The 13,821-nt window shown below is 43.8% G+C and overlaps 1 protein-coding gene across 4 annotated transcripts in view; it reads right to left on the minus strand.

Moving 5' to 3' along the window:
• Positions 1–13,821, minus strand: part of AAAS (aladin WD repeat nucleoporin) — a 178,749-nt gene that overhangs the window by 97,188 nt on the left and 67,740 nt on the right. For all 4 annotated transcript variants that reach the window (XM_029595084.1, XM_029595086.1, XM_029595083.1 and 1 more), the window contains exons 7-9: positions 11,334–11,432; positions 10,727–10,870; positions 6,859–6,979 (exon numbers count right to left, since the gene is read on the minus strand). In XM_029595084.1, the coding sequence (XP_029450944.1) occupies positions 6,859–6,979; positions 10,727–10,870; positions 11,334–11,432 (364 nt within the window). The remainder of the gene's footprint in view (positions 1–6,858; positions 6,980–10,726; positions 10,871–11,333; positions 11,433–13,821) is intronic.

The raw sequence follows: 13,821 nt of genomic DNA on the forward strand, positions 1-13,821 counted from the left end.
TCTAGGTCAAAGCCAAGAAAACAGATGACATTTGACTGTTTTTGTTCCCAAATCACCACCACAACCAAAACCTGATGAAGCCCAACAAACTTCACTCCTAGGAATAAAATAATCTCTATATCAAGGTCATGACTAGGGTTTCTGAATTTGTCAGACTGAGCGCCATTGATTGCCACAGTTTCCCTAGGTGGTGTCTCTAGACTAATCTGGTAGGACTAAAGGAAAGGAAATTAACAGGTAAGTTTAAATGTCACCTTCCTTATCATCCATGCCAGATCAGTCTAGACAAGTGAGATGTACCTAAGCTCCACTCAGACAAGGCAGGAAAAGGCTACAATAGCTCTCAGGTCTGCTGCATCTAAGGTGCAGCTTCTCCCAGCCCGCACACCTAAATGAGGTGCTTAGAGAACCTGCAAACTCTTACTGAAGTAGACCAGAATGCTCATCTCCTTGATTCCTCCTGAAATCAATGTCATAAAAACCAGAGCTTTAACAGGCACATCAATAGAAGGAAAGAATATAATCTCTAAATAGTAACTACAATAATTATATCTCAAAAAGATACACAATCTATCAATCCTCAATATTTTATACATTTTTGCATAAAAATTACTAACCATCTATTCATTCCTATACATGTCGTATTTATATAAAAAAGTATTAGTATCTTATATAAGAACATAAGAACATGCCATACTGGGTCAGACCAAGGGTCCATCCAGCCCAGCATCCTGTCTCCAACAGTGGCCAATCCAGGCCATAAGAACCTGGCAAGTACCCAAAAACTAAGTCTATTCCATGTTACCATTGCTAGTAATAGCAGTGGCTATTTTCTAAGTCAACTTAATTAATAGCAGGTAATGGACTTCTCCTCCAAGAACTTATCCAATCCTTTTTTAAACACAGCTATACTAACTGCACGAACCACATCCTCTGGCAACAAATTCCAGAGTTTAATTGTGCGTTGAGTAAAAAAGAACTTTCTCCGATTAGTTTTAAGGTCAAACGTTTTTTATTATTTTCACATAAAGTACATTACACAGGGGACAACGGGGTTCTGAGTCATCCCCTGCCAAACAAATGGAAATAACAAATGAAGACATAAGTCAGTAACTCCCTTTCCCCCCCACCCTCTCCCCAAGGAGTCATAAAGTCTTAAGTCCAGTGCTCCTCTACCGGCAGCAGATCAATGGCGCATTAAGTCTGAAGCTTTGAGAATTCACAAGAACTTTTTCACTCATTGATGATTAAACTTCGTACCCGATGAGGAAGGCTCTGCAAGTATAGATCCCAGGTATCCAAAAATTTCTTCTTCTGCCTCGGTGAGAGTTTCATCAAAGCTGGAATCTCCCACTGCGCACCAAGCAATGCTCCCTCTCTGCATCAAGCGGGCCACTGAACACATTAATAAACATAAGATACAGAATACTACTCCTTGTCGAACACCCCACTTTGCCCCCCTCCCCTGCCCCCCCCCCCCCTCCTGACCCCTCCAAACTCCTGCACCTGTGATCTTAACAAAGATCGAGATCACTTGCCCTTACATTAACCCTCTAACCCACCCCTCTCCATTCCCTCAATGTGAGCAGCCCCCACAACCCACTGTGAAAACAACAGAAAAGATCACAGCAGGCTGTGCCCTTCCTATTTTTTTTTTTATTATTATTATTATTTTTTTTTTAAATACAGAAACTGCCAGATTCGCCAAAAAAAAAAAACATGTGGCGCCGTGGCCGTTTTAACAGATATTAATAGTCCGGCCGAGCCCCGCCGGCAGTATTACTCCGGCACACAACAAGAAAAATATTAACCCGGGGCTCTTCCCCAATTTGACTCTCCAATGAGGGGTTCAAGTGTCTGGGATAATACCCGCTGCTTGAAAACTAATAGTAATGCCGACCCCTTGTTCACTAAATAACTCAGAAGTTGAAGTGCTCTGCTAAAGTATCGACACCAAATCTACCCCCCAACTGTAAACCCCACACCGGAGTAGCAATTAGAAACAATTCCTAAGTAAGAGGAAAAGTATATAAATCTTTTGCGGCACTTATGTGCTAGTCCAAAAAAACCTGAATCGTCTTCACCAATGTGCCTCAGAGAATTGTCCTCCTCCCCACCTCGCTGGAACAGTCCATCAAGAAAACCACACGCTGAACCGGCCTGAAAGAAAGAGGACTCCGAGGTTTTACACCGGCAATGCACTTATCTGTGCCTGCATTACAATTGAGGAGTAAAAGAAAACGACCCCCCTCCATGACTTCTGCTGTTGTAATGCAGGTCCGTTAATTTCATGCAAGTCTCAACGAGAATCTCCCTGGAGGCTACCACGTGGTCTACCTCATTAAGCCTGCTCCAGAGCGATCGCAGAATTCTCCCTCTGTATTTCTTTGTCTGCCAACAAATGTCGGGCTTCTTCAGCAGAATCAAACCATTTCACCCCCGTTTGCAACGCCATTCTCAGTCTGGCCGGGAGAGCCAGAGTGGCCCGAATGCCCTGCGCAATCAACTGAGTGCAAATCGGGGCCATAAGCCTCTGCTGCGCCGAGACCGCCGCTGAGAAATCCTGGAAGATTAAAATTTTGGCATTTTCAAAGGAAAGCTTTTCCCCCCTTGCAGCCTGCAGTATTTCTTGTTTGTGGGCATAATTGAAGATCTTCGCCACCACCACATGGGGCCTGGTGGCATTTGAGTGTCTCTGCCCCAAACGGAGGGCCCGCTCAATGCGCAGCCGGCCATGTGTATGGGAGAGAGCGAGGTCTTTCTCCAGCCATTCCTCCAGCTTCGGGGCGAGATATTTCTCTTCAATTGTTTCAGGCAACCCAATAAAACGCAGGTTTGACCTGCGTGATCTATTTTCAAGATCCTCAATACGGGCGGTATGCTTTGCTATTACAATCTGCAGTTTGCTAATCTCAGATTGTGCCACACAGAGGCCATCTTGTGTCTCCGAAACTTGCGTTTCTATCTCCTCAAACCAGCTCTCAAATTTCCCCAAATTCGCGGATAATTCTGAGATTTTAGAGGAAAGATTTTGAAGCTCAGGACCCAGAGTCTCTAAAACTGTGCATTTAATGTCTGCGATAGGCGCCATAGGGGGGCTTGAGCATTCACTTACTGCGGCCATTCCTTGAGGTGGAGCAGGCTTTAGACGTTCCTTCCCCTTTTCTTTGTCCTTACGGACCACTCGAGAGGTCATGTCCACCAATACAGAGCCCACTACCAGTAGATTCTGGATATTTGAGATTATATCCAATCTGGCATCTAAAAGGGGGTGGCTGGGGTCCGATTCAATAGGCCTAAGGCCGAGAGAGAAGGAATCACATCCTTTCCCTTCAACACCCCCTAGTGATCTCTTTTCTCCGATTAGTTTTAAATGTTCCACATGAGCAATCCCAGTACATCACTATGAGTTGAAAGGCCTCATCTACCAACTCACACTCTCCTGGGTCCAAGACCTACCTACTGAGGAAGCAGGCCCTTACATTGTCCTTCCCAGCAATGTGGGAGGTGGATATGTCCTGGGGATGTTGTTCTGCCCATGCCATGAACGCAATAACCTCCATTGACCCCTGTTGGCTTCTGGTTCCGCCTTGATGATTGATGTAGGCCACTGTTGTGGCATTGTCCAACATTACCTTTAACCCTAGAGCTTCCAGCTGCTTGGCGAACTGCAAGCATGCCAGTTGAATTGCACATGCTTCCAACCAATTGATGGTCCACTGCCACTCCTCGGCATTCCACCAACTTTGCGCCACCAACTCTTGACAGTGAGCCCCCCAATCCAGAAGGCTTGCATCTGTCGTGAGCACTAGCAAGTCCGGTGTCACCATGGAAATCCCCTTCCTGAGAGGATATGCTTGTAACCACCACTGCAACTGGATGCTCATCTTCAATGGCAAGTGGAGCCTCATTGCTTATTTCTGCAACTGTGGATTTCACTGGGAGAGCAAAGCGCGCTGAAGGGGCTGCAATGTGCATCCTTGCCGAGGGAACTACATCCAACGTGGCTGCCATTGATCCCAAGACCTGCGGGTAAGACCACAATGGCAGGCAAATAGTCTCAGGGCCTGAACTTGAGTAATTAACCTCTGAATGTGACTGCCCGGTAGAAACACTCTGCCCAGTCCGTATCAAATTGTATGCCGAGATAATCTAGCATCTGAGACAGCTATAAACTACTCTTGGCCAAGTTCACCACCTATTCTAGCTCCTAAAGCATTGTAGATCATCTTACGAAATGCCAAATGATTCGTCTGCACTTTTGGCCCAAATCAACCAATCATCAAGATACGGATGGACCAGAATGCCCTCCTCATGTACAGATGAGACTACCAGCACATGATCTTAGAGAAGTTCCTGGACGCAATAGCCAGTCCGAAGGGCAGGGCCTGAAATTGAAGATGTCCCAGAAAGGCAAAATGTAGGTAGTGATGATCCTGGCACATGGGAATATGCAGATAGGCCTCCATCACGTCAAGAGGTGTGAGAAATTCCCATTTGTACTGCCATTTCTATGAACATAGTTCCCATTCTGAAATGAGTCACATGAAAATGTTGACTGACTCCCTTTAGATCCAAGATAGGTCAAAAGGACTTCTCTTCCTTCTTGGGAAGAGCAAAATAAAAGGAACAGTGCCCCATATTTTCTTGAGATCTGGGAATAGGAATTATGGCCTTCAAATCCAACAGCCTCCTTAATGTAGTCTCCACTGCCACTCTCTTCTGTAAAGAGTTACATGGAGAGGCCATAAATGCATCTGGAGGAATTCAGAGAAATTCTACAGTATAGCTGTCCCTTACCACTTCCAGGATTCTCTAGTCCGTCGTAATCTGGGCCCACCTTTGAGAAAAGCGAGATAGACCTCCGCCTATCCAGTAGGTGAGCACCCACACCTTCACTGTGAAGATCAAGGTGCTCTAGACCCAAAGCCCATATCCTTATGAGGCTTCTTAGGCTGAAAAGACAGAGATCTTCTGAAGGGACGAAACCTTTGAGTAGTTGCTCCTCTAAGGATGAAACAGATGGGAATCCCTGAAGCAGGTCTTTGCCCCAAAAGGCTGGGAAGTCGCCTTCTTGTCCTCTGGCAATCAAGGAACCCTGGATTCATCCCAGCTATTCGCCATCTTTTCCAACTCACTTTCGAATAAGAGAGAACCTTTAGAGTAACCTTGTTAAATTGGACTTGGAAATAGTGTCTGCCAACCAATTTCGCAGTCATAATTGGTGCCTAACCGCTATCACAGAAGCCACCCCTCTAGCGGCTGTCCACACCAAGTCACAGTCCACAACAGCCAAGAAGCAGCTCCCAGTACCATCACCAATATGGCAGTTGAGATTCAATGCCAAGAAGTGCAGAGTCATGCATATGGGGTGTGGAAATCCAAAAGAACTGTATTCGATGGGAGGAGAAGGGCTGATATGTATGGAGCAGGAGAAAGATCTTGGGGTGATAGTCTCTAATGATCTGAAGTCGGCGAAACAATGTGACAAGGCGATAGCTAACGCCAGAAGAATGCTGGGCTGCATAGAGAGAGGAATATAGAGTAAGAAAAGGGAAGTGATAATCCCCTTATACAGGTACTTGGTGAGGCCTCACCTGGAGTACTGTGTTCAGTTCTGGAGACCGTATCTCCGAAGGGACAGAGACAGGATGGAGGCGGTCCAGAGAAGGGCGACCAAAAAGGTGGAGAGTCTTCATCGAATGACTTATGAGGAGAGATTGAAGAATCTAAATATGTACACCCTGGAGGAAAGGAGGAGCAGGGGTGATATGATTCAAACTTTCAGATACTAGAAAGGTTTTAATGATCCAAAGACAACGACAAACCTTTTCCGTTGCAAAAAAAAATCAGCAGAACCAGGGGTCACGATTTAAAACTCCAGGGAGGAAGACTCAGAACCAATGTCAGGGAGTATTTCTTCATGGAGAGGGTGGTGGATGCCTGGAACGCCCTTCCGGAGGACGTGGTGAAGACCGAAACTATGAAGGATTTCAAAGGGGTGCGGGATAAACACTGTGGATCCATAAAGTCTAGAGGATGTGAATGAAGAGGCACGGGGGTGGCTTGCTTGCGGGAATGACGGCTACTACCTGGAGATTAACATCCTTATTCAATAAACATACAAACGGTTAATGCAACTCCAACATTGCTCTATGCTTCAACGGCAAGAGGAAATGTGGAAAAAAGCATTTGCATCCATAAAGGAGTAGCTTGCTTTTTATGGCAGTTACTACCCCAAACCAAATAAGCCTGATACTTCACTTTCAATGCACATCCAGCGCAGCTCACTGCTTCAACGACAGGGGGGAATGAAGTAGAGAGGATTTATATTCAGACAACCAACAAGGACTGAATTGCACAGGCAGGGTAAACAAGCCCACCCTGCTCTACCTGAGGAATGGCCCACGAAGGAACCTAACACCTTGGGGAGCAAAATCATCCTTTTTTTTTTTTTAAACACCACCTCCAGACTGCAGGTATGCACCACTATCACCTGCTGGAGACAGGGTAATACTGAAGGACTGCAGGCTGCACTCTCGATTATGTAGCAGTGCCTCAAAGTTTTGTCGTCTGCCTCCATCTGCTGGTAGGGATGCATAACTCCACTCGTCTGGATTGATCTGGGGAACAGGAAACCCTAGTCCTTTCATACTACCATAAAATTAGCAGTGGCCTTGATAACATGTAAACTAACATGCAGTTATATGGGCAAGTCACAAAACAAGGGGCAACTGCATATTTATAAATACAATTTTTTTTTCTATAACTTGAAAAACTTGGTTGCTGTCCACTAACTTAATTCCTTTTTGTTTTATGCTATATTTGAAAAGGAAAAGTAGCAAAGACTTTACTTACCAGCATGGAGGTGTCAACAGGAGAGGCGGACAGCAACATTTCTCCACCAGGAGACCAGGCCAGGCTGGTGATGGGGCTGTGACCTGGGTAAGACAGCACCTGAGCACAGCCAGAAGATGGCCTGAGGCAGGACAAAAAAAAGGGAAGTCAACAGAGCAAAGAACAACAAAAATAGGAGATCAGTGCAAGGAAAAGAAAGGAGAAGAGGAAGAATAGTAAAAGAAGAGATGAGTGAAAATGAGAAGGAAAAAAAAAAAAAAGAGGCAAGCGTAGGAGACATCAGGGAAAAAAATGAAGCAGAAAAGTGAGCAGGTTAGATGAGAGTTACCCAGTTAATGTCTCCATACCAAACTCTTCCAGGCAGCAGATTCACTGCTGAAGCAAAGTTGCTTACCTGTAACAGGTGTTCCTAGTAGACAGAAGGACAAATCAGCCACACGAGTGGGCAATGTCATAAGAACATAAGATATGGCATACTAGGTGAGACCAAGAGTCCATCAAGCTCAGATGGCAGGAAACTTGAATCAAACAGTTTTCAATCAGGGCCCCGAAATTGGTGGTTGGTGAAACAGATAAGTATGGGAAAGTGTGTGTGGAAGCTTGCTGGGAAGACTGGATGGGCTGATTAGTCTTTTTCTGCTGTCATTTCTATATGTTTCTATGTATCCTGTCTCCAACAGTGGCCAGTCCAAGTCACAACTACTTGGCAAGTACTCAAACACTAAGATTCCATGCTATTAATGCCGGCAACAAGCACAATGCCGATGTGAAAAAGCTTTCTCAGAGCTTTGAAAGACTTAGAAGTCTTTGAGCAAGTGCGGGTTATTCCTGCGCAATCACTATCATACAAGTTTCTTCAGTCATTTCACAAGCTAAGTTTTAACTCTGTGGGAAGGAGAAGGATTGTATGGCTGATTTGTCCTGTCGTCTACACAGAACACCTGTTACAGGTAAGTAACTTGGCTTTCTCCATGGACAAGCAGGAACAAATTCAGTCACATAAGTGAGGATTCCCAAGCTGACGGTTGTATTCAAATATTTGTTTTTTGGTGGATGAGATTCTGCAGCCTGATTTAAGAGAGGATGCAGGGTGGGTTAAAGCTCTGAAATATATTTTTAAGAACTGCTTGGCCAATATTACTCTCACTGCGAAGAGTTTTACTTGAGGTAGAAAGATAAGTGTATAAATGACCAAGTAACCGCTTTGCAGATGTCCTGAAATAAAACAGAGTAAAGGTGTGCTAATGAAGTTGCAGTTGCTCTCACTTGATGAACTTTGACTATATTTGGAAGTTTAATTCCAGTGTTGGTGCAGTAATGTGAAATACCTTCAGAAAGCTAAGTAGAGAGGGTGTGTTTCTTAACTGGTAGGCCTTGCACAGCAAGGTCATAAGACAGAAATAATTGAGGAGATTTTCTGCAAGATATGAATCTTTCCCAAATAACATAATAGGGCTCTTCTTTTTTTTTTTTTTTTTTTATTAAAAATGTATTTATTGTGAAGTATAAATTGAACAGGTACAAAAAAGAAGATACAAGAACAGCACTGCAACAAAGAACCAAACAGTAAAGAACAATACCGTAGAACATTCCCACACAAGTCAAATTCTACTACAAGACCCTTCAGAAGTCAGGTAGGTAGGAGTAGTGCGTGCTACCCTAGACATGGAACAAACTTCACATTTTAAATTTTCATTACGAAATCCCCATCCCTCTCCCTCCCTACCCCCCCTTCCCTCCCTCCTTTTCCTACTTTGCTTGTGGTTTAAAATAACAAGGATAACAAGGATATCAAGTATATCAAGTATATAGGGCAAACATTCCATATAATCCAGCCAAAATACACCAAGCCACTGTAGATAGTTGACCAGGCCTGTATGGACAAGGTACGGGCTCTCAGGGCTCTTCTATAGTATAAGGTATAAAGAGCTCAGCTTTGCTGGACTGAATTTGAGAAAAACGTTAGTAGTACAATAGACTGATTCAAATGAAGTTTAGAAATAAACTTAGGTAAAACTTAAGGTGAGTTCTAAACACTACTCTTTTTACAATCTTTACAATGGATTACTAAGGCTTGGAGCTTGCTCACTCTATACATTGAGGTTACTGCTATAAGGAACAAAAAAAAATGGAGAAATTACTTACCTGATAATTTTGTTTTCCTTAGTGTAGACAGACGGACTCAGTTCCAGTGGGTTTATGCTCCCCTGCCAGCAGATGGAGACAGAGCAAGCTGACATCACAGTATATATAACTGCAGTATTCAGCCTGCCAGTATTCTCTTCAAAAGCAACTGTGGACAGTGGGAGCACTGAGAGGAGAGGATCACCTTGCTGGTGGCTAAAAGGAATCAGTAAGTTTTTGCTTGGGAAATTTTCTTTTTTAAAAGTATTGAGGCGAAGTTAACTATTGGGGAATATTATTTAGGTTGCTTGTGCTTTTAATAGTCAATAAGGCAGCGAATAAACAGAAGTTAGACTGTTTGTATTTTTAAATAGTCAGTAAGGCAGCTAATAAGCAGTAGTTAGTGTGTTTATTTTTAATAGTCTGTAAGGCAGCCAAATAAGCAGACGTTAGTGTTTGTATATTAAAAAAAAAAAAAAAGGTAGCCAGAAGCTAGTAATAAGCTAGGAGCAGTGTATACCTAAGAAAAAGATTGAAAAGTTCAGTTCAGTTACTCACCTTGGAAAGGTGTTAAGTTGGTGTGATTTGGTTTGTTTAGGTACCAACATTTGTTAATCAGAACAGCAGTGAATTACTCAAGACAACTAACTGAAGTGTAAATCTCCAAAGGGATTGTTTTGCACTAATTTACCTTAGAAGTACAATATATATTGCATGGGAAGAGCTCAGTAACCCACAATCCAGTGGGAGCACTGAGAGGAGAGGATCACCTTGCTGGTGGCTGAAAGGAATCAGTAAGTTTTTGCTTGGGAAATTTTCTTTTTTTTAAAGTATTGGGGCGAAGTTAACTATTGGGGATTATTATTTAGTGTGTTTTTGCTTTCAATAGTCAGTAAGGCAGTGAATAAACAGACTGTTTGTATTTATAAATAGACAGTCAGTAAGGCAGCCAATAAGCAGATAAGTTAGACTTATTCCATAGCAGGTGTAAACTTAGCTGGATAAGACTTATCCGGCTAAGCGGCGACAAATATGGGGATATTCAACAGTTTAGCCTGCTGAATATCCCATTACCTGGATAAGTCTTATCTGGCTAACTTACTTATGTCTGTATACTGACCTCAGTATTTGCCTGCATTAGTTTTGGCTCTCCTCTGATGTACCTCTACCCCATCCAGTTTAACTGCTCCTTAGCCTCTTCTTTTCACTTCCTAATTACCTTCTTGGCAGGGAGCCACCATGCTCAACCTCAAGCACATCCCATTTATATCCAGCATTCCTTCCTGTTTACACATTAGGTAATGTAGCACCCTCATGTGGCTCACAGAAGAGATGATTGCTCTCTTGCCTATTTGGCTGCCCACCATAAAATCAGTGCTCAAATCTCTGCCCCTCTTTCCTCCTACCCAACCTCTGAGGGAGTGAGGTCTGTTCCATCAGCTTCTACAGCCCCAACAGTCAACTTCTCACCAAACTTATGGGAAACACATATAGGACACCATTAATCCAAATATCATTAGTTCCATTTCCTCACAGAAATAAACAATATTTCTTTTTGAACATTTATTTCACAGTTATAATTGAACTGCCACTTCACTTTTCATGTTCTAGATACAATTACTCCAGTTCCTTCAGGCAGCAAGTGACTGAATCCCACTTATATAGTTCTGACAATGCCCCAATTCCCTCATCTCATGTGTTAAAACATGAAATCCCAACAATTGCCTGCCTTCTGGCACACTACCTTGTTGAAAGAGAAGTGGGGTCCACGTGCCAGACCAGGATGCAGCTCTGGCAGGCCACCGCAAGCACAGATGCACACAGCGGTTTCCATAGCATGGCAGCCACGTTCTTCTGTAGCCGGTGCTTTAGGGTAGGAATTGTGGTACTGGGGAGAATAGAGGATGAAGATAAAGATCTGGATTTAATTGCATGAGCCTTTTGCACTCATTTCACAGACTAAAAATAGAGAGGTAATTAGAAACAAGGAGGTAACTTTCAAAGGAGTTATGTGCATAAATGTAACTGTCTGCACTGTGCCTGGCTGTAACCAGCATTGTCTGCTTCTCATTTACTTCAGCCATATAACTTTTGTAATTAGAGAGTTTAATGATTAAAATCTCTTGGGCCTTAATTTTAAAAAGCATTTACACTCTTAAAATTGGGTTTACATGTGTAAATGCACTTTACTCAAGTAAATGGCTTTTGAAAATTTCTACAATAGTATGATGTAATAGTTCTTTGCCCCTAACTTTGCCAAAATCTCTCAATCCTGCCTTGCACCACCCACTGCCATTCTAATAATGAGACCCCAACACACAGCTCTACTAATGCTCATCAATCCTGCTTACCTATTTATGTTGTATACTCGAATGGAGTCATCAAGCAATGCCAGTGCAAATTTGCTTGTGTGAGGATGCCAGGCAAACGCTCGCAGAGAACAGCCTGCCCTACAACAAAGAAAAAATGTGCTTCTACTGTATTTAATACAAATCAAAATGTCCTGTAGCATTGTTTAATACAAATCACTATCTCCTGCAGCAATCAGTCTGTAGCTGCTCTGAAAACTGAAACTTAGTTCTCATATTGGTTGGTTATCCTCACCACCAGTCCTTCACTCATTATTCTGAACAGCTGAGCACCTAGACTGTACTGTTCTCCTCCATGCTCTGTGGTTTTTAGTTTATACCTGCTTAGCTTACTGATAAGAAGCAACTTTCTATGCACTTAGATACTATAAAATGAAAATAGAAAAATGTGGGTGGCTTTTCTATAGTTATATGTATTTACCACTTTCTTTGAACAACCCAAAATGGTTTACAACAGAACTGATACAAGAAATAAAAATATCCTAATGAAATATTATGCTAATAAAAATTAAATGCATCAATAAAATGCAAAAATGTTTGACCAAAGGGATTTAAAGTTTAGGGAAAAACCCCCACAATTTAGTCTTGGGGCAATTCCGCGCTACTGCGGACCGCAGAATTCAGCACACCGGGACCTGTTTCATCATTGCCACGAGTGAGGGCCATCCTGCTTGTGAAGACGTGTGTGGGTGTGTGTGTGTGTGTGTGCATGTGTCTGAGAGCCTGGTGGATGAGAGAGCATGTGTGAGGGTGCATGGGTGTGGGTGCCAGAGAGAGGGAGCCTATGTGAGGAGATTGTGAAGTAGTGTGTAAATGTGTGAGGGACTGGGAGCTGGTGTGTGTGAACAAGGGATTGTGGGTACATGAGGGTGTGTGTGTGAGAGAGAGATGGGGAGCTTGTAAGGGGGGTATGTGTGTGTACACGCATGAGAGAGAGAGAGAGGGAGCCTGTATGAGGGAGTGTGTGTGTGTGTGTGTGTGCATGAGACAGAGAGAGAGAGAGCCTGTATCAGAGTGGGTGTGTGCATGAGAGAGAGAAGGGGGAAGCCTGTATGAGGGTATGTGTGTGTGCATAAGAGAGAGAAGGGGGAGCGTGTGTGTGTGTGTGTGTGTGCACGAGGGGGGGGGGGGAGCCTGAATGAGGGTGTGTGTGCGTGCATATGAGAGAGAGAGAAGGGGGAGAGCCTGAATGAGGGTGTGTGTACATGCATGAGAGAAGGGGGAAGCCTGAATGAGGGTGTGTGTACATGCGTGAGAGAGAGAAGGGGGAAGCCTGAATGAGGGTGTGTGTGCATGAGAGAGAGAAAGGGGAAGCCTGAATGAGGGTGTGTGTGCATGAGAAAGAGAGAGAGAGGGAGCTTGTATGAGGGTGTGTGCGCGTGTATGCGTGAAAGAGAGGGGGGAGCTGTATGAGGGTATGTGTCTGTATGAGAGCGAGAGAGGGAGCCTGTATGAAGATGTGTGTGCATGAGAGAGAGGGGGGGGGACGTGTATGAGGGAGGGTGTGTGTGTGTGTGTGTGTATGCGCGAAGGGGGGGGAGCCTGTATGAGTATGTATGTGTTCATGGGGGGGACTGTATGAGGGGGGGTGTACGCACTCATGAAAGAGAGGGAGGAGCCTTATGAGGCTGTGTGTGTGTGCCTGAGAAAGAGAGAGAGGTGGAGAGCCTGCATGAAGGGGTGTGTGTGTGTGTGTGCCTGAAAGACAAAGGGAACCTGTATGAGGGTGTGGGTGTATGCATGAGAGAGGGGGAGCCTGTATGAGGGTGTGTGTATGTGAATGAGAGAGAGAAAGAGGGGGAAGCCTGTATGAGGGGTTGTGTATGCACATAAGAGCGAGAGAGGGAACCTGTATTAGGGAGTGTTTATGTGCATTAGAGAGAAGAAGAATGTGAGTGAATATGAGAGAGGGACAGAGGGAGTTTGTGGGAAGGGCAGTACTGAGAAAGGGGTCAAACTCTGAGAGTGGAGACAGAGTGGAAGGGATTGAGCTTAGAGGGGGAGGGGAGAGATAGTGACAGGTGGAGGAGTTGGGGCCTGAGATGGCAAATTGAAAGGAGACTGGCCAGGGGAGTAGGGAGAGGGAGCGGAAGAGAATCTCCTACAGTGAACTTCTAGCGAAATTCTGCTCAAAATATTTAACACTCTAAGTAATCACTTTTTTCTGTATTACATTTTAAATTACTTAAAGACTGTCATGTATATTGTGCTATTTTGTTCAATGTAAAGTATGCAGAATTTTAAAATTTTCTGACCAGAATTCCCCTAGGAGTAGCACTTCCCCGAAGTTACAGCTAACTGTATAAAGTGCTTACCACCAGTAGCAGATATTTAAGAAGGAAAAGATCTAATACTATTTATCATTTTTAAAGCACTACTAGACATATGCAGCATTGTAGAGACTCACAAAAGAGATATCCCTGCATCCCTGCTCCATGGAGCCTCATTAAGTTTAAATCTTTTTTTAATA

The sequence above is a fragment of the Rhinatrema bivittatum genome, chromosome 3 (genome assembly GCF_901001135.1).
Source record: "Rhinatrema bivittatum chromosome 3, aRhiBiv1.1, whole genome shotgun sequence".
Taxonomy (NCBI): domain Eukaryota; kingdom Metazoa; phylum Chordata; class Amphibia; order Gymnophiona; family Rhinatrematidae; genus Rhinatrema; species Rhinatrema bivittatum.